General features: G+C 39.6%; 2 protein-coding genes across 2 annotated transcripts; one reads left to right on the top strand and one right to left on the bottom strand.

The window, feature by feature from the left end:
- Positions 1-1,061: 1,061 nt before the first annotated feature.
- LOC149068819 (leucine-rich repeat transmembrane protein FLRT3-like) lies at positions 1,062-10,328 on the top strand. Its single transcript, XM_089250835.1, has 4 exons — positions 1,062-1,396; positions 7,035-7,417; positions 7,506-7,654; positions 10,105-10,328. The coding sequence occupies exons 1-4, from the start codon at positions 1,112-1,114 to the stop codon at positions 10,248-10,250; spliced, it is 963 nt and encodes a 320-aa protein (XP_089106961.1). The 5' UTR covers positions 1,062-1,111; the 3' UTR covers positions 10,251-10,328.
- Positions 10,329-12,493: 2,165 nt separating this feature from the next.
- On the bottom strand, positions 12,494-20,993 carry LOC149068820 (ATP-dependent DNA helicase DDX11). The gene is made up of 2 exons (XM_089250834.1): positions 20,822-20,993; positions 12,494-16,045 (listed from the first exon to the last, which is right to left on the bottom strand). Exon 2 carries the CDS (start codon positions 16,033-16,035, stop codon positions 13,447-13,449), a length of 2,589 nt encoding a protein of 862 aa, XP_089106960.1. The 5' UTR covers positions 16,036-16,045; positions 20,822-20,993; the 3' UTR covers positions 12,494-13,446.
- Positions 20,994-23,273: the final 2,280 nt, after the last annotated feature.

The raw sequence follows: 23,273 nt of genomic DNA on the forward strand, positions 1-23,273 counted from the left end.
AGATTACTTAAGCGATCTCGAGCAATCACTTGAGTGACCCACGGCAGTACTTCAGTTCACTTAGATGGGGCATGTGATACATTTACCGATCACTTAAGTGGCTGGCGACACATTTCCGAGTGATCCGCGGCACTCTTCGAGATCACTTGAGTGGCTTGCAGCACACTTACAGCAAAGTCGAAAAGCACTGACTTTGTTTCAACTGCTTGAGATCATCACATATGGTTCGGAGTTGCTCTGCAGGACACTGCAAAAAATGCAACAGTTCACACAACACACTGCTGCATGGAACGGATGTCGATGCGACGGCTTCAGTCTTTACGTCACAGTTTTCGCGTACAAGGAAGGCATCGACATCCAGTTGAGTCATCTTGCCGACGGCCATCGTCAAAGGGGTTCGATAAAATGGGTCCAGCTCACACATTCAGGGCACTTCTCGACTCTGGGAGCATACGTTCAAACACTTGGTCTCTGACAACGTAATTGCGACTTGAATCTCTCTGGATTATCGTCAGCCAAGCTTGGCAAGGTAAGAGGACTGGTTCATTTTGACATATCTTCACGAGACAAGGTATAACGGGCCACTCAAGTGACCTGCGACACACTAACAGTTCCCTTAAGCGGCCCGATGGCTCGTTTCCAGATCATTAAAATTACCCGCTTGACACATTTCCAGACCATAGCGAGGGTCTTGGATTAAAACGCCTGCCTTTGTTTCGATTTCGCAGCTCGACAAGGCGTGGAATTTTCAAACAGAAATAAACTTCGGATATTTCTGAATTTATGCCCATTTTTTAGATGTTTTTGTTCAGCAATTCTGAAAACATTAAAGCATTAATTTGCATTCTTTCCCTTCGGCAATGATATCGATATCACCGAACGCAATATGTACCTGTTTAAGCCAAAGAATTCGGCAGGTGTTCGTAAAAAATTCATCCACATGTTTTATCGAACTTTTTTCTTTTACCTTCTCTTTCTTCTTGATTCCATATTTATCTTTCTTTTCCTTCTATCTGGAAAAGATAAGTTTCTTTTTCTCAGTTATTATGATTTCTTATACGCTTTGCCAACACTAAGGGTTTTTTTCTCTCGCACGCGTAACGTTAAAAGCATGGAATACGTCAAATTTATCGCGGAGTTGTTCTTCGCCGTGTCCATCCTCAGTAATGTTGATGATTGTTACGCCAACAACTGTCCGAGCATGGCCCCAGATTCTTCGTGCGAATGCTCGGACGGGGGATACGGGAAAAGGATCACTTGTTCCGAAATGGACTCGGAACTGGATGTGGATCGCGTGCTACGGTGCATCGACAGATTCCACGCCGAAGAGTTCGTCATCAGCAACTCCACTTTGAGGTACATCATCCAAGGCAGTTTCAAAGACACAGGTTATGAGGTTAGTACGTATAAATAAAGATGATTCACCTTTTTATCATGGTTTACTTGTCTTTCGAGGGACAGCTCATTGTACCAGATTGAAAGCCTAAATTACGCATTCATCGAGTAATAAAGATTTAGATTCCTATGTACAATCTGACAGCAATCCCAATCAGCAGTTACTCAGCACCTCCTAGAGATAGGCCTCTGCAGTGTTTGCCATAAACGTCATTCACACTACGTAGCACACAGCATCCTATTTCTTTTTATTTTGGCGTAGAATCTTCCTGATTGGCTCACAAATAATGCATGGTGATTGGATGTGGGGCATAGAAATCACCCCGATCGAAGTCCGTTTCCGTGTAATGCTTGTTATGTGTAGTGTGCTGCCATCTGCCATCAAATTTTCTAACTGCGAGTGTAGTGTAATAATTGTATCATTGTAGGACTGTTGCTCTCTGTGGCCGAGACTTTAACGGGGAGACTGGCTGGCATTTGCGCCTTGAAGTTGGGAACAACAAAAAAAACCAACTTCAGCCCACTGTGGCGACGGTGGGATTGATGGCAGCAGTGGAACACGGAACGCGTATAACTCTGACGACATACATACGTTCTGGCACGAACCAATTCGTAATAAATTCCTCAGAGGAATGTTCACATTACATTAACGTTAAATAGCAGTTGCTTTTCACTGTTCATACCATAAGGTTTTCTTAGCGGTTTACAGAGCAAGACTTAAAGCTCTGGGCGGGGTACCATGATTTACAGCTTGATATCGACGGATGGAGGACTTTCATTGAAAATCTGTAGCAATTCTTGGCGAGATAGAGAAGCGACCGGTACAAACCACACGCGATGTTAAGCGAAAGCCTGTCCGTGTTCCAAACTTCTCTCCGCCAAATATTTTTACGTCTGTTCGATGATGAACGAGTTTGTCTCCAATACCGATTACCGCGAAGAAATAGATGACACCATTCGGGGTGGAAATAGAGAGAAGATGAAGAGCTCCGTATATAGTTGGAAATTGAACCCTGACTCGGTATACTTCGCCATTCACCTGACGCCTCCACCAAACACGCTACAGGGCTCCCACTATAATTTTAAACTAATTTTTTTATTTATTTTCACAGTACTATTTCAGAATTCTACGAGATTGACTCAAGCCAAAGCTAAATGATACAGTGTGTCCCACAATCAACTGACGGTTTTCAAAATGGGATAGCAAGAAATATGACAGATATTAAAGTCATTCTTGCGGAGTTTGAATGTACGAAGTCAGGAATTTCATCTCGGTCATTCATATTGCAAAGGGTTGTTATATAGTTAGTCGGACACCCTGTGCCCCAAAATCCGATTGAAAAGTTGTTCCCCTGTCCCTCCTGACTCAAAAAAGAAAAAAAAAATCCACGTTTCTAAATGTAATATTCGCAGGGATATCTGAATTCGAAAATCGGAAAAAAGTCGGGAAAGAAGCGTTGTCCGTTAGTTCATGCTTTCTTTCCCAACTTCCCTCCGATTTTTGAATTTAGAGATATCTCCTGCAAATATTGCACTGAGAAACGTCGGATTTTTTTTTTTTTTGGTTGGCATCAGGAGAGACAGGGCAACAACTTTCTAATTGGGTTTTCGGGCAGAGGCGCGTCCGTGTAAAAGTTGATTTGTTTATTTTAATAACTATACAAACCCTTGCAATATGAATGACGTAGCTGAAATTCCCAACTTTCATACATTTATAATCCGCAAGAATGACTTTCATATTTCTTGCTATCCCATTTTGAAAACCGTCAGTCGATTGTGGGGCGTTTTGTAGAGAAATAACAAAAACAATTTTGGGTTTGGGCCAAAACACCCCACTAGCAACCACTGATATTCTTTTCTGTCTCTTCTCCACGCCTTTTCGAATTGAAATTTTTTATTTATTACTATACATTTTTTGTATAGGTAAAAGTACAGTTTGCATAGCAACAAAGCAAGGGGTTTTTTTGGGGTGGGGGAAGAAAACTATAGAAGTGACTTAACAGTGAAAGGGATAGGAGAGTCGCATAAAGAGTGAAAGTTGGGGGAGGGGGGGGGGTGAGGGAGAGAAAATTCATAACGAAAAAGTGAAACGCTTTCTTTCCCCCTCCCCTTAAAAAAAAATCTTTGCTTTGTTATGCAAACTGTAGTTTTACCTATACAAAGAATGATGCGCACCATAATTTTTAAGGATGAGTAAATGTTAGCAAATGTACAATGAATGTACAATGTCTAAGACCATGAAATGTTAAATACAAATTATTTTTTCCACCTAGACAGAAGTTTTCGGTGACTATTCAAAACATTGACACAAAATGAGTTTTTGAATCCTCAAACTAAGCAAAATAAAAAATTAATAAACCAAATATTACACATACACCCAGGGGCGTAGCCAGAAATTTCGTTCGGGGGGGGGGACCAAAGGGACAGAACAATGGATTTGGCCATCTTTTTCCCTTTTTTCGGTCATTTTCTCACATTTCGGGGGGGGGACCAGACTCCCAAGTCCCTCCCCCCTCGCTACGCCCTTGCATACACCCCCAAACAACCTGAAGAAAAAAACACAAAAACACGATGCAAATTTTGCTTCGGCAGAAAAATCAATTGCAACCTACTACATTTCCATTATTTGGCAATATATCAATGATTCCCTTTCCATTTAGAAAAAAGTTCGTTATAGATTTTGTTAAGATTTAGTGAAAAAAAATTAGGAAAAATAGGGCAAGTGGGAGCCTCTGATGCTATCAGCAGTACTCAGACAGTGCTATTATGACACGAATTCACAAGTAATGGTGTGTCATTGCCATAATTGTTGAATAATGCTGATTGAAGAAGACGGAAATAGCTGCAATGTTTTAATCTTGAAAAATGTAGAATAATGCAAATAATTATTTGCGTTATTTATTTTTTTTCAAAAGAGGGCGATTTCAAAATAAATTTTTTTTTAATTCAATGTATCCCAAAGAATCCACTACAACAACTCAATAGTAAATGTACCTCGTGGACATTCCTCAGCGGTCTTTCTTAAAAATCGATATTTGCCAGAATTCGTGTAGCGAGTGTGTGAGGCCACTAACGTTTCTGTTGTTGGAGTTATGCTTGTTTCATGCTACTGGTGCTGTCATCTGTCTTTGAAGTGAGAATGGCAAATGCGTGAATTTTTCATGTTATGTAAGTATCGTTTTGAAAGTCTGCCTGCTCTCTGGGGAGAGACTTTTTCAAATGGTAGACCGGTTCGCATTTACAACTCGAAGTTAGAAAACCAACCTTAGCCGACCAACCACACGCCAGCAACAGGCTTCGAACCTACACTGGTGAAATAAATTAAGAGAATTTGCATATTTTATCGAATTTCATGAAAAGAACTGAACTGAATGTAAAACCACTGCTTCTAGACAAAAATGCAAATCTTGTACGTCAAATACGTAAGCGTACCTTGTGTGTGTAGGCGGAGCCAGTAGAGAAACAGGCTTTATAAGCGCGCGTAAGTTAAGACGTATTTCGTTCGCTAGCACACCTCGGCGAATTTTGTTGGTGTTATTTTGCAGCAATCGGTTAATTTCAAATTGTAACCGTAAAAATGAGTAACCACCAACGTTTAGATGATGGAATGAGGTGGCGAATTGTGGGGAGGCTAGAAGCAGGCCAATCTCAAGTCCAGATTTGTAGAGAGTTCAATTTAACGCCTAGCGTCGTGTGTAACTTATGTTCCAGGATACCGGATCCATCGAGAGATAGTCTGGGCAAGGTCGTCCAAGAGCCACGACGGCCAGAGAAGATCGCCATTTGTCGATTATAGCGAGGCGTAACAGGAGTGCTACAGCTTCTCAGCTCTCTCGTGACTTGTATGCAGCCACAGGAACCCGTGTATCAAGGGTGACTGTTTCCAAAAGGCTTCATGAGAGAGGGTTGTTTGCAAGAAGACCTGCTGTTTGCGTTCCGCTCACTTCTACGGACAGAAGAATCCGTTTATCATGGTGCAGAGAGCATAGAGATTGGAGTATGGATCAATGGGCGACCGTTCTCTTCACTGATGAGTCCCGGTTCAGCCTAAGCAACGATTCTCGTCGTACGTTCATATGCAGAGAACCAGGGATCCGCTACCTACCCTCCAATGTCCGCGAAATCGACCATTATGGTGGAGGAGGTTTAATGGTCTGGGCAGGCATCATGTTGGATGGCCGCACACCTCTCCATGTCTTTGGAAGAGGCACTGTGACTGGTGTGGGGTATAGGGATGAGGTCTTGGAGCCCTATGTTCGCCTTTCCAGGGGTGCAGTTGGCCCTGAGTTCATTTTAATGGACGATAACGCGAAGCCACATAGAGCTCTTCTGCTCGACGATTTTCTAGAGAGTGAGGATATTTTTCGGATGGATTGGCCAGCCAGATCTCCAGACCTTAACCCTATAGAGCATGTCTGGGACGCTCTGGGGAGGGCAATTGCAACTCGCAACCCCCTTCCGGGAAATGAAAACAGCGTTGCCGAACGAGTGGGACCAATTGCCATAGGAAATGATAAACTGCCTTATCTCAAGTATGAAATCACGCTGAGACCTTTGTATATCTGTAAGAGGGGACCATACCCCCCTATTAACCCATTTTTTTGTTTATTCTGCAACCGCTGTTTCATACCTTCCGACTCCAACGAGTGTTACGCACGATCATGCGCGCGTGTGCATATTACACACACGCACACACAATTATTGAATGGTTATTTGTTTTGTATTGTATCAATGTATGTACATATCAAATTTCATTAAAATCGGTGCAATAGTTCTAGAGATAATCGACCAAGTCTGCAAATTCTCTTAATTTCTTACACCAGTGTAGTTACAGGTGCTGGGTTCTAAGCAGGCTATAGCCTAGGGCGTCAAATTTGAAGAATGAGTGGTAGAGAAAATTAGATTAGAATGGGAGGTGGGCGACAAAATTTGTATATCCCTTAGGCCTACTGCACGCTTCTGTCAGCGGTGGCTTCAGAATATCATAGGGAACTCGAATCATTGTTCTACACAACTCTGTAACCACTCTTCAAACCGTAATTGGCCCGAACATTGGCTATAGAAAATTATAGAGATTGAATAAAAAAAAAATCTTCTGAAAGATGGTTGGATCAATGCTTGCTAGGCCATCTTTTTTGATGTTCGTTTCAATCGATATTTACTGTTCAGAAAAAAAGCTGTCCCTCGTAGACGCGGCCGCAAGTTTTGACGTAAATAAGCTTTTTTTTGTGACTTGCATCGCGTGGTAGGTACTGACATAATGAAATTATGCCATTATTATCGGCTTTGCTTTTGGAATAGCTAAAAACTATACCAACGTCGCTTATTTTCGTTGTGAACTGCTCGAGATATAGCGAAAAACACTTTGTTACGAATCAGAGCAGCGGGCCTGGTGCCCAGACGGGAAGAGAGATTAAAACCGGAGTGATATTATTTGATTTGTCTTTGTAATTTGCATCTGACGATATCATTACTTCTGACTTGCGTTGCATACTTTTTGAGATATGAGCATTTAAAGAATTTCGTCCCGCAACTGTTTTGCGAATGCTCCCAGCGTCGCTAGATGATTTAAAAGACGTATTCATGTCAAAAATTTCTCTCCAGACATTTAAAAAAAAAATGTTTTATTATTTTTCTAGATGGTGTCGATTCAAGACACCGTGCTAATGGCATTGACTCACGGGAAGACCGCCTTTCTCGGCCTCGAGGACATCCTGCACGAGATCCGGATCATCGGCTGCACTTACGCGAACAAATGGGATTGGAGCAGCCTGAAGAACCTGCGTAAACTGGAAGCGATCGACGTTCGGAAATCAGACATAAATCATCCGACAGGTTTCGAACAGCTGTCCATGAAGTCCCTACAACGGATATCGATGACAGGTAACACGGAGTTGACGAGTTTTCCGAAAGGCGCTTTCGCTCATCTATCGGCACTGAGGGAGCTGAAGCTCATAGGAAACGCTATTGAGAGCATAGAAAGGAACATGTTACCAAATAGCCTGGAGAAGCTCGATTTGGGGTACTACAAATTCATACATAAAAATTACGTAATCTGATTGGATCTTCAAACGCAAAAGCTGATGACTTCTCTTCTCTCACCCATGTAGTAGTAACAGAATCCAAGCCTTGCCCTCAGATATCTTTGAAGACCTTCCAAGATTGACAACAATTAACCTGAGTGATAATCTATTTCATACGATGAACGAGAAAGTTTTCAAGCCAGTCTGGTCGAAGCTTTACCTGCTGGACTTGAAATGTGAGCCATTTTCAATTTGCTGTTTTTGTATTTACCAGCAGGTATAGGTGTTTCTTTTCCCTTGTCCGTGTGGGACTATTACAAATTATGCCATAAAAGGTGAATTTTCTTGACCGAATCTTCTAAAGGGCGCTACACAGTGCTCTGACCACAGTACTACACAGTGCTCGTGGAACCACATCACGTCATAGAAGTATGTAGCGGCCTTAAATCTGCCGCCCTTGATACTATATTTAGCTCAGTTACCCCCCCCCCCAACACACACCTCTTCTTGCTCTTTTTCTTTCTTTCAAACCGATTACTATTCTAGTTTATCGCCAAGGCCAATTTACTACCGAATGAGTCGTGTTGGAAGTGTGCATGTGTAGCCTACCTAACCACAGCTGACCCAATTCAAGGCCAACGAAGCTAAACATCACGTGACCTTATCTGTCCGAACGGCAGACATGGTCGATTCGATGAGTTTGGTCACGTGACCTTCCGGCTGAAGCACTGGGGTTGAACTTAGGGAAGAAATTTATATTCGTAGAAAATATATTTAATCGTAGGGAATATATTCCCTAGGTTCGGGTGGATAAAGCTACGTGATCGCAGCTTTATCCTCTATCATAATATAACTTCGTTGGCTTTGTGATGAGTCTTCCGTGACCTAACAGGCCCTAAGTGCGTAACTAATGTTGTGTGTAAAGTCATTTTTTAGTGTTGCCCTCGATTCTCAAAATATGAATGAAGCGTAATGACAATATTTCTACCGTTGTATGTCTGTTGCGAGACTTTTTTTTAACGAGGGAGACTGACTTGCATTCACGTCTCGAAGTTGGTCCACTGTTAAGTTGTCGCTGTGCGATTGAGTGTGGTCATAATGACGGAGTCGCAGCACGAGGTCCCGGGTTTGAACTCCACCGGCAACACAGCGAAGCCTGGCTGAAGTTCGTTTCCTGTGGTTCCCAGTTTTGAGGCATGATTGCGAGCCCATCTCCCTGTTAAAAAGTCTCGCTACAGAGAGCAATAGACCTATAATGGTACAAATATCAAATCATTACACTTCACTCATAATTCGAAGTATAGATGGCAACACTAAAATTCACAAACATTAGTTACGTACAATTCCGCCACAACTCAATCAGTAGCAAATTACCTATGGAGAGAGAGACTGAAGTAGTGCTCGGTTTAAAAGAAAAGCAAGTAGATGCTTATTGGGGAGGGGATCTGTCAAAAAAATTAGGCTCTCGTGGGAGGATTTGTGATAGTCCTATACGGGTGAGGAAAACGCTTGCCTGTTAAAACAAATGGTGCTAGCGCTGTAGTCAGAAATTTATTTCAGAGGGGCGGAGGGGGGGGGGGACAAAGTGATAAAACAATTAGCTTATGCACGCCAGCCATTTTGTAACATTTCGGAGGGACTAGATACTTTAATCTCCCCTTCTTGCTACAGCCTTGAGAATGGCATCACTACAATATATTCCGCCAATCATCCAGATTGATTGGAATGGGAGGTAAAATCCTACTCTGCCTAGAGAGCGTGAGACTAGGTCAAAAATGAGTGACCAAAAGAATAATCTAGAGTTTGCAAGCAGGTAAGTGGCCAAAAGAGTGACTTATACAGGGGCAGGGCTAAGCGAGCTGTAGTCTGGGGTGATAAATTTGAGGAATGGGTGATCAAAAAAATGAAACTAGAATGGGAGAAAAGGGAGGGGGCGAAAATTGGTGTGGCCAAAACCTCAAATCTGCCTGACCATATGGAGGATACAATGTAAGAATAAGACACCACTGCCATCTTGCCATTAGGCAAAGGCTGCTATCAGGCAGAAATTTTTCTTTCAGAGAAGGACCACTTGCATTTTGTGTGTGTGTGTGGGGGGGGGGGGGGTACCAAAGAGATAAAATAGATTTGGCCATCTTTTCCCCTTTTTCAGTCATTTTCTCACATTTTGAGAGGGGGGGGGGGCCTTGGAGTCTGACCCCCCCTTCCCCCCCCCCTACGGCCTTGCCTGTAATTGTGACACACAACCTCAAGTCGTAGCCATTTCAACACATTTTGTACCTCCAGCATACAAGATAATGGAAGCACTTCTAAACACACAGAATTCCAGACATACACATAAAATTCTTGTAATACTTTTTTAAATACTCTTGACATCTCGTGTTATGGATTTCACATGTCAGCGAAATTCATTGCATCAGCAAATAGATGCTTCGGTATCTTTTGTGCTCATCTATCTGGAAGAAGATCATCCATTAAACTGAATGATATAGAATTCAAGTTTAATCAGAACTTGTCAATAATGCCCAGAGAAAAATTATCTGTAAAATCGTGATTACAGTCTTTCTGGAAACTGCCAAGACTGAAGTCAATTGGATTCAACCAAGTCAATGATGCAGACATTTATTTAAGCACATAAATTGTATTACCTAAACATAGTGATGAAAAATATTTTGTTCTTTTTCAGTGAACCCGTTGGTATGTGACTGCCGAATGAAGTGGATTGCAGAAACTTCTTCTTTGCCAATGTTTTTAGAAGTGTACTGCGAAGCTCCGCAGCATCTAAAACACATGAACATCAGGAACATAACAGCTGCTGAATTATCGTGTTGATTGAAAAAAAAGGGAATGTTGTCTCCACCATTTAAAATGTAAATAAAATTATTTCACGGCAACAGCCCAAATTTCACAGTTGTCCACAGTTACTATTCAAAAGGAATAATTTACCTATGTGATATGTTTGATAAGCTGCCTATGAAAGGTTTTCTAGATTACACATATACAAACAATAATTTTACAAAAGATAAAATTTTCATAATTTTTTTTTTGAGAACAGCTGACTGAACTCATGGGCTCACCTGAAGAGAGGATGGCCTCTCAGTGCATGGGGGAGGGGGCAACATCTTCCAGATGATGCTGTTAAGATGACCCTTTGTATAGAAGTAGGCCTCGTACAGCAAATAAACCATGCAGATATACCATTTCATAATTAATTAAAGAAATAATGAATCAAGCTTTGAAATTTTCTTTTCCAAATAATGAAAATGGGGGTCAAATCAGTTCAAAATCGCAAGAAGCATGGTTATCGAATATGCAACCCAAATAGTGCTTACCACATCTATGATATGGTATTAATTATTATCTTATTGACAATTGTCCGACGGCATGATTGATACCTTGGCCCAATGGCTGAGAGATGCTGAGTGAAGCAACAACGTTTTTCATAGCCATCAGAGCACTTAGCACATATTAGTAACAAAACATTCAGCTCGTTATTTCAGTGCTAATTGGCCAGGTAATCTACCAGTAACACAATTTTTTTTTAGTATTAGTAAGCCTCGTTCATTACCAGCATGCCAAGAAAAGCAAAGTTCAATAAGGATCATATGATACATTGACAACCGATATTAATCTATATTATTAAATACTAATTACATGATGTGCAACTGGAAATGACCATTTTTCACTGTAGCAAACTTGTTTTACCCAAGAATTTGATAGCAATAATGAAAATTAAGCATTTACTTATCTCACTAACTTATCTGTCAGCCTGATAAGCAATTCTTGAAAAGGTATCTTCACATTCTTCTAAAGTGATCCTTCCACTTTTCAAGGGCTTAGTTCATCCTGGACTGGAGTATTGAAGACCATAACTACAGAGGGACATAAGACTTGGTTGAGGATGTGTAGAGAAGAGATATGCACGCTCTTGTTGGTACACAGGGCTTGAGCTATGAAGAGAGACTTCACTTTTTTAATATAACTCCACTGGAAGAACGTAGATGTCAGGGGGATATGATTGAAGTTTTTAAATTTTCAATGGAATGGGTAGGATGGAATCATGAGTTATTCATAAACTGTCAATTGAGTGTTTCGACAAGGGGACACTAGTATCAATTAGTGAAGGACAACTCCAGGGTGGTGTCGCAGGGAATTTTCCTCTAACAGGGTTGTGAATGAATAAAATAGCCTGTCCCCAGAAGTCCCGAATTCGACCGAAATGAATACACTTAAAAAGAAATACAATGTTTTTGATGGGATGAATCGATAAGCTATCCATAAGTAGATGAAGACAACCATAATGTTTTATGAGCAGTGTATTTTATTTTACCATAATCATTTGTTTGTGTTAGGTTAATTTTATTGTTAATTTTTTTTGTGATTTGGTCTTATTAGAGTTCTTTCTTTCTCTCTTTCACACCGAGCACAACTCCAGTCTATCACTATGGGCAATTTATTAATCATTGAGTTACGCGAGAAGTGGGAGTGTGTGTACCTAAGTCTGAACCTGTATATAATATTCTATGTGAATTTTAGTGCTGCTGTCTATACTTCAAATGAGTGAAATGTAATGACTGAATATTTGTACCACTATAGCCTGCTGCTCTCCTCTTTGTGGCAAGATTTTTTAATGGGGAGATTGGCTTGATTCCCCCCTTGAATCTTATTTTGTGTTGCTGTTTTTAGTTTTACATATGAATATTATAATACATTTATAGTTTTTTTCTGGGCATTTTTTTAACAGCTATTCCGTTGGGTATTTTGCCTGTCGTGGCTTTTGTAGTTGTGAAATTTAAACTATTTCTAACATAGTTCATAAAGCACAAAATATTCAAAAATGCAATGAACAGACAAGGTTAAAGCCACCTAATTCAATCGATTCTTTGAGTCCAGGTATTTAAGAATTTTTCGGAGTCTGACTTGAATTTCCCGGCATGTCAGAAAAAATGGGTGTTCCTGACATGCTGGCTAATGTGTGTGTGTGTGTGTGGGGGGGGGGTATTTTTGGGATGTTTTCCCTTCTAGAATGGCTCAGGAGCAGATGGATTAAATTTTTCATCCAAATGACAAGGATTGGATTGGATTTTGATTTTATTGGCACAAGGTCTATCTAGATCAAGCTGCGCCAAAACAAATGTTCATATAAAATTAATACAAGACATTTTTTTTTTCAAACCGAGCACAACTCAGGTCTATTGCCATAGGCAATTTACTACCTAGTGAAATACAAGACGTTGTCATGTCAAAAGGTAAAAGAATGCATGAAACATAAAACAATAACATAGATTGTAAAAACTATAATTTGTCGTATAAACCAATGGCTTTGATGAATTTAAAAATGTGAGATGCATCGCAATGGTAATTTCAAATGTCATGATCCAATAGACAAGCGTCCTTTTATTCTGGTTACCTTAGACGGTTGACTATAGCTGCCTCATGACGACCCCCCCCCCCACACAAGGGTGGGGCTGACATGAATCCAGCCTGGGCACCTGGGACGAGCTTCATAATTTTTTGTTTTTTCACACTATAAATTCACTATAGGAAGGGGGGGGGGTTCCTCTAGGGATGTAACTAAACTGTGGCAATAGGCCCCCCCCCCGAGCCGAATGGGGGGACCTCACAAATAATGTATATTTATTTTGCATAATTTTTTCCCTTTTAATTGATGAAATTGATGTCTGTCCGCCAGAAAGGCACACTACAGCCCTAGGGCCCACTAAAGATCTCAGCTTAGGAGGGAGGGCGGATGGGCTGCCTAATGGTAAAGCTGTTTCCTATTTTGTTTCTATCCCAAAATAATTTTAAAGCGGCAGATAATTATTTCTTTGACTGGCAACAACAAAAATTAAATTAGAAATGGTCATATTATGAAAAAGGGTTTTTAAACACGTATTTATACATCTGGACATTTTACGAAACTGAACAAACGTGAGAAAACTTAATAATACATTTCAAGAGAGTATGTTATTTTGAAGTTAAATTCCAAGCTCTTGATTAAAAATGTTTTCTAGGGGGAAGAAAAAAGTTATCTCGGCACATCGAAGAATGCTTTGATCTCACAAACAGCCCTATCAAAGCTGCTGCATTCAACAATCCTGTTACACAGCCATTTTGGTAGATATTTCAGAACAGAACTGCCCGCGTATCTATAGTCCAGCAGTAAAATGACAGCATAATCCATCTTATGACGAATAGCTCTTCCTATTGATTGATTCACTGCTTTCATACACTGTATGTGATAAAAGTCTTGATTATCAGTATAAAACCGGTTATAATAGGTTATCTTTTCCTTCAGCTCAGAATCTTTTTTACCGTAAGGTAAACCAATCATAACGACACACCGGCACAGGTCATCCGAAAAGTTTATACCTTCGCTCATTTTCCCCCCGACGACGCTGAACAGAATCGCTCCAGTTAATTTGATTTTACTCGACTTGGCTTCTTTTATGATACGGCCAAAGTCCATTAAGACTGTTTCTGTTTTATGAGAATCCTTTGGTTCCCGCATGACCAGTTTGTAGGATTCGATTTGTTTCAAACAACCTTTTTTGACTAAACTGTTATAGATGAAATTTTCGTAGCCGTAAGATGGAAAGAAGCAAACAACACCACCTGGAACTGTAACGGAAAGTATTTGTAGAGCACTGCCAAGAGCATCTACTACACTACTGCTTTCACGTGAACCATAAGTAAAGTCTAACAATATGTTCTTGTCCCCATGCTTTACGGGAAGTACGGTAATGTTTTCGGGCGGTACTACATGATCGAAACAATGGTGTACTATTCTTTCTTTTTTGGCACCAGCAGGAACAAGTAGCAAGTTAACAAACTCGGATATTGGTGACATTGTACCACCAGCTAACACTACTGATCTCGCTTCGCAGACAATTTTTTTGAAATGAACGGCAGGATTCAAATGCATAAATTTCAGTGACGAATCTGTAATTTTTTCTTTCATAACGCAAATAAACTTTCCACACTCAGGGGGTAGAGTCATCGTTTTCAGAAATTCCAAGAATGACAAGAATGATGAGGGTTGGCATGTAACTCCTGCGGAATCTTGATCGTTATTTCTGATGGTGCCACTATCATTCGAGTTGGCATTCCTGATTGTCTCCAAGAACTGTTTTGTGGATGTGTGTGCAGTTTTGTTCGTTGGTTTGGGTTCGCCTTTGACATTGTTTCGACAAGCAATATGATACAGCTTGTTCCCGATGTGGCTTTTATCACAGAAGTTGATCATTTCGAAGACGTTTATCTGCTCAAGTCCAGTTTTACATAGCAGGTCATAACAAGAAAGAATCATAGCGCTTTCTTCCGATTTCTGATCATCAGCGGCAGTTTTTTTCATATCAGAAAAGAATTTGAGAAGCGTTTTCAGTATGTGAGAGAGCTGCTTAATGTTACGTATTGAATTGGGAGAAAAGTTTCTATTGTATTTGGTGAAATAGCTGTTAAGTTGCCGGAGACATTCTAAAAGACACGTTCCATCAACATAAGCGGAGTACATGGAGTTGACAGCCTCTATAAGGTTATGAGCTTCATCAACAATAACAATGTTGTTTTTCAGCTTGATCCCGTATGATTCACGAGTAGGTTCATGTAAAATAATGTTATAGGGAAGAAGAACCAGTTCAACTTTTTGTACGATGTTACGAGTTGCATAATACGGACATGCTTTATAACCTTTCCCGAGCTTCAACAGATCCTCAACATCACAAGCTTTTGTGAGGACGTTTTCCTGTAAGCGTGAGATTTGTTTGGTGTTGTAATAAGGGCAAGAGCAAGAAAAAGATTTTCCATTTGATTTTGATTCCTGTTTCTTTGCTTTGTTGCTAAGAAGTTCGGCACATTTCTCATTGACCATACTATGAGTCTTGAGCTTTCGAACTGAGTCATGAATACATAAATTTGATCTGGAGCCAAGAGTTGTGACAGTTACATCACTGTGATATGGTGATTTTTTTATCTCATTTATGAACTGGAACAGCTGAGAATGTGTACGAGTAGCGTAAAATATTTTGACAATTTCGTGCTCTGGTTCTTCATTTTTCGACGGACTCTTCGGAGTATCTTCATCAGAATCTGATTCATCAATCAAGTCAGATTCTTTCTTCCGCTCGAAGTCCATTATACCATCACTTTTCATGGATTCAGAGAAAAAACTGGATTTTTTGGTGTTATCGTTCAAATTACTGATTAAATCTTGTGGATTGGTTTGTCTCAAAGCACGTCGAAGACCAGAAATGTATTCACTTCGTTTACGTAAGAATTCAATTTCTTCCTTGGCCGAAGCTAGCTTTTCTTTTTTCTCTTTTTCTTCAGCAAAAATGGAAATCCAGTCATCTGTGGATGAATTCAAATCTACTTCAGAGCAATCCTTTATGACGGCTTCCAGATCCGCTTCTCTTTGCAGCTGTGTATCTTTCAACCATTTTAATGCACCACATATTATGCTGAGAGATTTACCTGTTCCTGTTGGACTTTCAAATATCCCGATCTGTCCATTTTTAAGAACGTCATCCAGAGCTCTCATGAAATTCAACTGGGAATCATATGGTTGAAACGGGAAACAGAATCCATCTGGACTCACATAGGTTTCTTTCTTGTCCATTACCAGTAACCTGAAATAAATACAGATGTGCTCATAAGAACTCATGTTTTAAATCAATACTGTTGTATATGAACTCAACAGCATATCCAGTGTAGCAAATAGCAGCTTGGTCAGTGGAGGGCAAGCACAGCCTTCGGTGCCCAAGTGTGTGGTGTTCGAAGGATGAATTTGGTGCCTATCTGGTTTGACGAATGGGCACCAAGCTTACCTGCTCGTTCCTGGTTATCAGGCGATAAAGCATTGGCATCGGCAACTAAAGAATTGGTCTGTGCATAATTACTGGCTCTGGCCCTGCCAGCCCTACCCTTGGGGGGGGGGGGGTGGTCATGATGTGGTACATGTTCATAATTATAGTCCTGCAAGCATGAGATGCAGATTGGCTACATCACGTGAGACGATTCTATTCTTCTAGGTTAAGCAATTGTGCACTAAGAATCACACATTAGCAATTACACTTTCTTGTTTGGTGTCTTTAGTGCTATCTAGGTCAGGGCTTGACAAATCTGGAAAATATTCATTTTTCCACATTCAAAATCAAGAATTCCCCCCCCCCCACCCCATAAAGATTTTTTTGCTAGTACCCCTGAGGAGACCATCAATAGATGGTGCCTTCATTTCCCACCCAACTCTACTGGTTGAAAATTGCTGTATGGCGGTACACTGAAGTTGGTGTGCGGTAAAGTAGTTCCATCTCCAAGTCTATGTTTTTTTAAAGGTCTAAAAATTTATTTGCTGCAGCTTTCCAAATGTTCTATCTGAGAAAAATATTATGTATACATAGTGGTTAATATATATTTACATTTGTTGCATGAATCGTAATCTTTGAATTCATCAGGGAAAAGTATTTAAAATTACTAAAAAAAATAAATAAATGAAATTTGTCATCACTCACATTATAACGACCCCCACATTTTTAGCAGCCATTCCATTACAACGACTGGTAGCACAAGTCCCAAATGATTTACCAATAATGATATACCTATATGTTTTCTTTTCGATATAACAACCATTCAATATAAAGTCTGTTTTCAAAGGAACGATGGGGGTCGCTATAACGAGCATAGACTCTATTAATGATATAACTGAAATTACGAAAGAAAATAACAAATTTCAAAACGTACAAGGAATTTTTTTATTCAAAGTTCAAAGCGAACATTTCAGGAGTGAAATGACACTGGCGAAACTGCAGAAATAACTTGGTGATGAAAACCAATTTGCGCCAAGACAGCGTATTAGCAATCCGAGAGAATTCTTCCTGTTTCCCTGCATCAAAATTGCTCCCTTTTCACAGAAGGGCATTCCGAAAACTCTTCTTGTGGTTGTACCAATATACTCCGAGGAATGTTTATGAAGTGCGCATGATTAATCACTCAGAGAAATGTTAATGGTTAAGTAGTGGTGGGTGTACACAGAGGCGTTGGAAGTGTTTTAGAGCTCAACTTAGTCTTTATGTAAATTTTGCTTTCTGAATTAATTCTGGGATGCTCAATCTGGGGGCTTCAAAATACTGTGGGTACTAGAGCACCCACTGTATCTGTGCCATTGGGTGTAAATACTGGTGTGCTATATAGTTATAATCATTATAATTATGGAGTTTGTTATAATCTCGTTATAACCAACTCCAAGAGACCAGAGAAATCACATTATTATAACAAAATTCTAGATTTTTACAATGTTACTATGTTAACTTATCTGGGGAATTAGAAAAATTTTCATTAAAACAAGATTTTTACTATAAGTATATTCATTAAAACGGGAATCAACTGTATATGTCACATATATGCTTGTATATTTCACTATATGGTCACTATATGCTTGTATATTTCATGCAGCCTATATTGTGTCACAACTAATGCTTTGAAACATTACTTGTGACATAATAGACAAGTGAGTTTCATGAGGATACTGAAGTCTAAAGACTAATAGAAAACTCCATATACAAGTGATGCAGCGCATATACTGCTATGGTGCTCTTCACACAAGAATATTGGTGTATTGGCGACGAGATATCCTAAGTCATGAAGTAACTGGCAATCTGGTGTGCTAGCGAAACAGCACATTTGTAGCAAGACTCTGAATCATTTATTCATATTTTTGTCTGTCAAGGTTGTGCGATGAGTGACCATGCATTGGGGGAAGAGGTTCAACTTTTATTTTCTACAGAAATTTTCCCTGATGCATCCCCCCCCCCAATAATCTCTCTTTTGATTGGAATGCGTGTAATGTAAACACAGTCTAATCCCATTATAACGAACTCCAAGAGACCAGAGAAATCACATTATTATAACAAAATTCTAGATTTTTACAATTAACTTATCTGGGGAATTAGAAAAGTTTTCGTTAGAACAAGATTTTTACTATAAGTATATTCATTAAAACGGGTATCAACTGTATAGGTCACATAACGTGCGTGTGGGAGGATATGGATATAATCCTATACCCTTCCAAGATAAACACAGTTACATTTTTATCTCCGTACAGTAACAGTATAGTCAGCTCTTATCGAAATAAATAGAGCTTGTTCCTCTTATAGAACTACCAGTCCCTTTGAAAATTTGATATTTACTGCATAGGCGGAGATAGATCTGAAAAATTGGGGGGGGGGGGGAAAGGAGGCACGAGGATGTCAATTCATATATCCACATATACATTAGATCAGACGACTCTGCTCATGTAGTCCTGAATCTGAAGGATTATTAGCAGTCGTTAATCAGGACATATCTATCATTCCCTCATTATATAATAAACCTCATAATTCCGGGTAAGTGACTAATTTCCTCATTCCGTAAATTGCTAGGAATTTAGAATACGATTCCTGGCCAAAACAAATAGTCTACATATTGAATGCTCTTTTCAATGTGTATGGATGGACGTATAATTTTCTTGTTTCTGCTTTTATCGCGGAGATAATACTACTACTAAACCACACATGTATCTTGTCCGTATTCCTCTGCGGAACATGTTAGAATGTGCACGTCAGTGTTGTGAACCTAATGTGAAGCTTGTTTCTGTGTAATGCTTGTTATAGTGCTGCCATCTACCACATATTTTTCAAACTATGAGAGAAGTGTAATGTTTGATGATTCTACCATTGCAGGCCTGTTGCTCTCTGTGGCGAAACTTTTTAATGGGGAGATCAGCTTGCATTTGCACCTTGAAATTGGTTGGGAACCAACTTCCAACTCGGAGATAATACTGTAGGATAATAATTATTTACAATATAATATCATCTTCATCAATGCCTGAAATTTTATTTTATTGTATCCAAAGGTTTGATAAGGAGGTCAACTAAACACTGTGTAGTTTTTACTCATTCTTCTCATTTAGTAGCACTGTGTGAGGAAGAACTGGCAACTCTATTTGAGTATAACCAACCTGTAACATACCTCCAGAACAGGACCGTAGCCAGAAATTTATTTGAGACGGGGTAACTGACATTTTGAAGGGAAAGGGGGGGGGGAGGAACCAAGGTGATACAACTATATACTCAAGCATGCTTTCCCATACATATTAGTCATTTTCCAACATTATTAGGGGAGGACAGGATTCTTTCCCTCTCCCCCAGTCTTCCCCCTCATTACGACATTAGAATCACTACCCTAACCAGTAGTGTATTCAGTATTTTCTCGGGGGGGGGGGGATGCAATGTTTAATCTTTTTTTTTTGCAAAAATACACTATAACCTGAACTCGGGGGGGGGGGGGTGGTGCCCATGTGGGTACAGATGCAGTATAATCCACATTGCCAAGGGCACCGTAAGTCGCCAAGGCAGGCATAATGGTGCCAGGTTAATCTAATTTTTTCTTTTGATTTTCCATTCCAGGTGGTGCTAATAATGTGGGCTATTCAAATGGCATCTCCCCTTGTGTAATAGTATTTGAAATAGCATCATTTCGTTTTCCGTTGTCTAAACGTGTCGTTGTCTGGTCTCCATAGGCGGAGATAGATTTGGAAATTTGGAAGTCTGTCTATACATATATACATTCGATCAGTTGACTTCAAGGGCTTAGGGGGGGGGGACTTAGGGTCTGGTCCCCCCCCCCCCAAAATGTGAGAAAATGACCGAAAAAAGGGAAAAAGATGGCCAAATCCATTGTTCTGTCACTTTGGTTCCCCCCCGGAACGAAATTTCTGGCTACGCCCCAGGTTGACTTCATCTTTGATGATGGGGGGGGGGGGGCAATGTTTCTGTCAGGTATTTTTCCGATATATTTACTCTTATTATTTATGTAGCTTCTGCCCTTCCGTTTTCAATGTCGTAAAGAAATATCATTATTTTATATAGTTTACTATCGCTGTTCATTGGTCCGGATACCCAGAGTGATTTGTGCCCAGATTGGTTAATTTTTCAAAGAGAGTCCAGGTTTTATTTTTTTTATGGAGAATATTTATTTTCACAACTAAAAGGAGCCGTAGTTTATTCAAGAGGGAATTCCTAAAAAAGCTGGATACCTAGAGAAACTTATGCCCGTATCGATTTATTTTGAAGAGAGTCTGGGTTTTATTTTTTTCATACCGAGAATATTTATTTGTAATAATACTATTGTTGTTTTTCGCTTTTGTTATGCTTTCTACGCTGGTTTTTTGCCTTGGCGACTTTTCCTCGGGCCGTGTTTGGCACCGAAAAAACAAAAAGGCTCCAAGGGATCTGGATTATACTACATCTGTTTCCCCCCCCCCCACGCGTAAGCCTATGGTCCTATCCCATCAACCACATGGTGTATCATAAAAATACATGAAATAAAACACAGGCTCATGAAATTTGATTAAGTAAAAAAAAAATTACCGAAGCTAGATTCAACACGTGCAATCTATGTACCCGACTTCTAGGATGTCAATCGAAATTTACCGACATCTTTCGAGCGATTTAACGACTTCAACGACCTCTTCAAAACCCGACCACGATGTTTTTGTTGTTTTCCCGCTCATTTGACTCTGTTCTGATGATAGTGTTCGGACTACGGGAGATTCGAAGTCCTGCCGGCAGAAAGAAATATTTACCATCAAGACATAGCTTCTATGCTACCATCTATCGGTGAGTGTATGTACTTACATATTGATTGGTCACTCATTGAGTGATTGATAGATGGTAGCACATTCCCCAAAATTGGTTAATTTCTCACTAAATCACAAGTCATAATGGCGGTAGTTGGAGTAACGTAGGCTGACCATATTTCCTCCAGAGAAATACGGGAAATTGGAATTCCAAATACGGGAAAATACGGGACATTGCCAATTATCGCCAAGAATGACGTCAAAAGTGCACAAAGTTGCCAACTATAGCTGAAATTACAGAAAAATCGAAATGGCGGGAAACGAAGTGTTACTGCGAATTGCAGTGTATTAAAATGAATTCCACGAAGTAAAACGTTCAATAAGACAAATGCGGGAGATTAATGTTCTTATTTATAGTTGTAATTATCATAATATAATTTATGAGATGAAAAATAATTTCAATCGTTGACTTCAATGAAGAATAAAAATCCAAGTAGGCGTCATGTAAAAAACGAAAAAAACCGGGACACTTTTGCAAAAAAGTCGGGACGGCCAGAAAAAGGAAAAAAACCGGGACTGTCCCGGGAAATACGGGACGTATGGTCACCCTAGAGTAACGTTAATAAGTTGGCAGCAAAGCTGTCTTTACATCATAATGATCACCATTATTCTATCGAGAAAACGGAAGTGATGAATCTCTCCTAAAAATGGGAAATTGCCAATTCCGGCCGGATAAACTTGCCAAAGGTGGAAATAACTGCTAATTATTTAGGCTAGGATTTTTATGACCTAAAAACTGGCAGAATATGCTTCATAAAATTTCATTTATGCCCTCTAGAAAAGCTGAAAATATGCCTTTATAAATAAGCTGACAATATTTTCCTGGAGGAAATTACGGGGAAATCATAATTTTTGTCGATTTTTAATCGCCAATTATCGTGAAAAATTATGCCAAATTAAAGGTACACAAATGAAATTGCAAACTTTGTTGCATTTTTGTTGCTAATATCGCCAGTCATTGCTGAAAATGATGCTAAAGGTAAGCAAAATTAATTACCGCTACTACTAATTATAATTACTACCAATTATTGCTAATACATGGGGTGACCATACGTCCCTTATTTCCCGGGACAGTCCCGGCATTTTTTGTTTTTCCTGCTGTCCCGACTTTTTGGCAAAAGTGTCCCGGTTTTTCCCGTTTTTTACGAGAAGCCTACTTGAATTTTTATTCTTTATTGAAGTCAAAGATTGAAATTATTTTTGAACTCATAAATTATATTATGGTAATTACAACTATAAATAAGAATATTAATGTCCCACATTTGTCTTGGTGAATTTTTTTTTTCCGTGGAATTCATTTTAATCCACTGTAATTTGCATTAATGCTTCATTTCCCACCTTTCTGATTTTAGCGCAATTTCACCAATATTTGGCAACTTTGTTTAGTTTTGGCAATAATTGGTGATGTCCCGTATTTGGAATCCCAATTTCCCGTATTTCTATCGAGAAAATATGGTCAGCCAACTAATACCGCCGAAAAATCGTCAATAATGGGAAACGAAACTGGATAAGAAATAGCATTGGAGGGGGAATCCCTTTTCATTGTTCTGCTGAGATATGCAATAAAATAATATGCAGCTAAATATTGCCCTAAAATATGTCTTAAATTCTGAAAATCATTAAAAAAATATCTCGAAATTTCTGAAAATCATGTAAAAAAAAAGATTTAAAATTGCTGAAAATCGCGGGTTAACACGTAAAAATAGCGAAATCCTAGCTTTACTAATCATCGTTAAAATTGCTGGGAAAAAAAGTTGGCCTGAGTAAGAAATGAGTGCTACTGCAAATCGCAAAGGGATTAAATGCAGGTTATATACGAAAGAAAAAAAAATTGTATATGAAAAATTTACGAGATGAATATACTGTATATACTGCCAAAGACAGGGCCGTCTTAAGAGGATTAAGGGGCCCCCGGGCCAAGTGGCGGGTGAGCCCATGCGTTAAGACGGCACTGGCCAAAGCCCGAAATTGGCCAGGTCACGAAGTAGATAATTTCATTTTAAATTGACTTGGCCAATAGCGGAATTTCGTGGTTTGTCCATGCAGTTTGCGAAGTGGCCGTGGATCCCAGGCCACTGTCCGATGACAAAAGACATCAGTCGGGGGAATCATCATCAAGTTTGCGTATTTTTCCGTGATAATTATGGCCACGTTAGCTATGGCAACCCATCTTATTTGGTCAC

This window comes from Pholcus phalangioides, unplaced genomic scaffold (genome assembly GCF_987345545.1).
Source record: "Pholcus phalangioides strain wild (caught in Gottingen) unplaced genomic scaffold, Ppha-v1.0 ptg000024l_1, whole genome shotgun sequence".
Classification (NCBI taxonomy): domain Eukaryota; kingdom Metazoa; phylum Arthropoda; class Arachnida; order Araneae; family Pholcidae; genus Pholcus; species Pholcus phalangioides.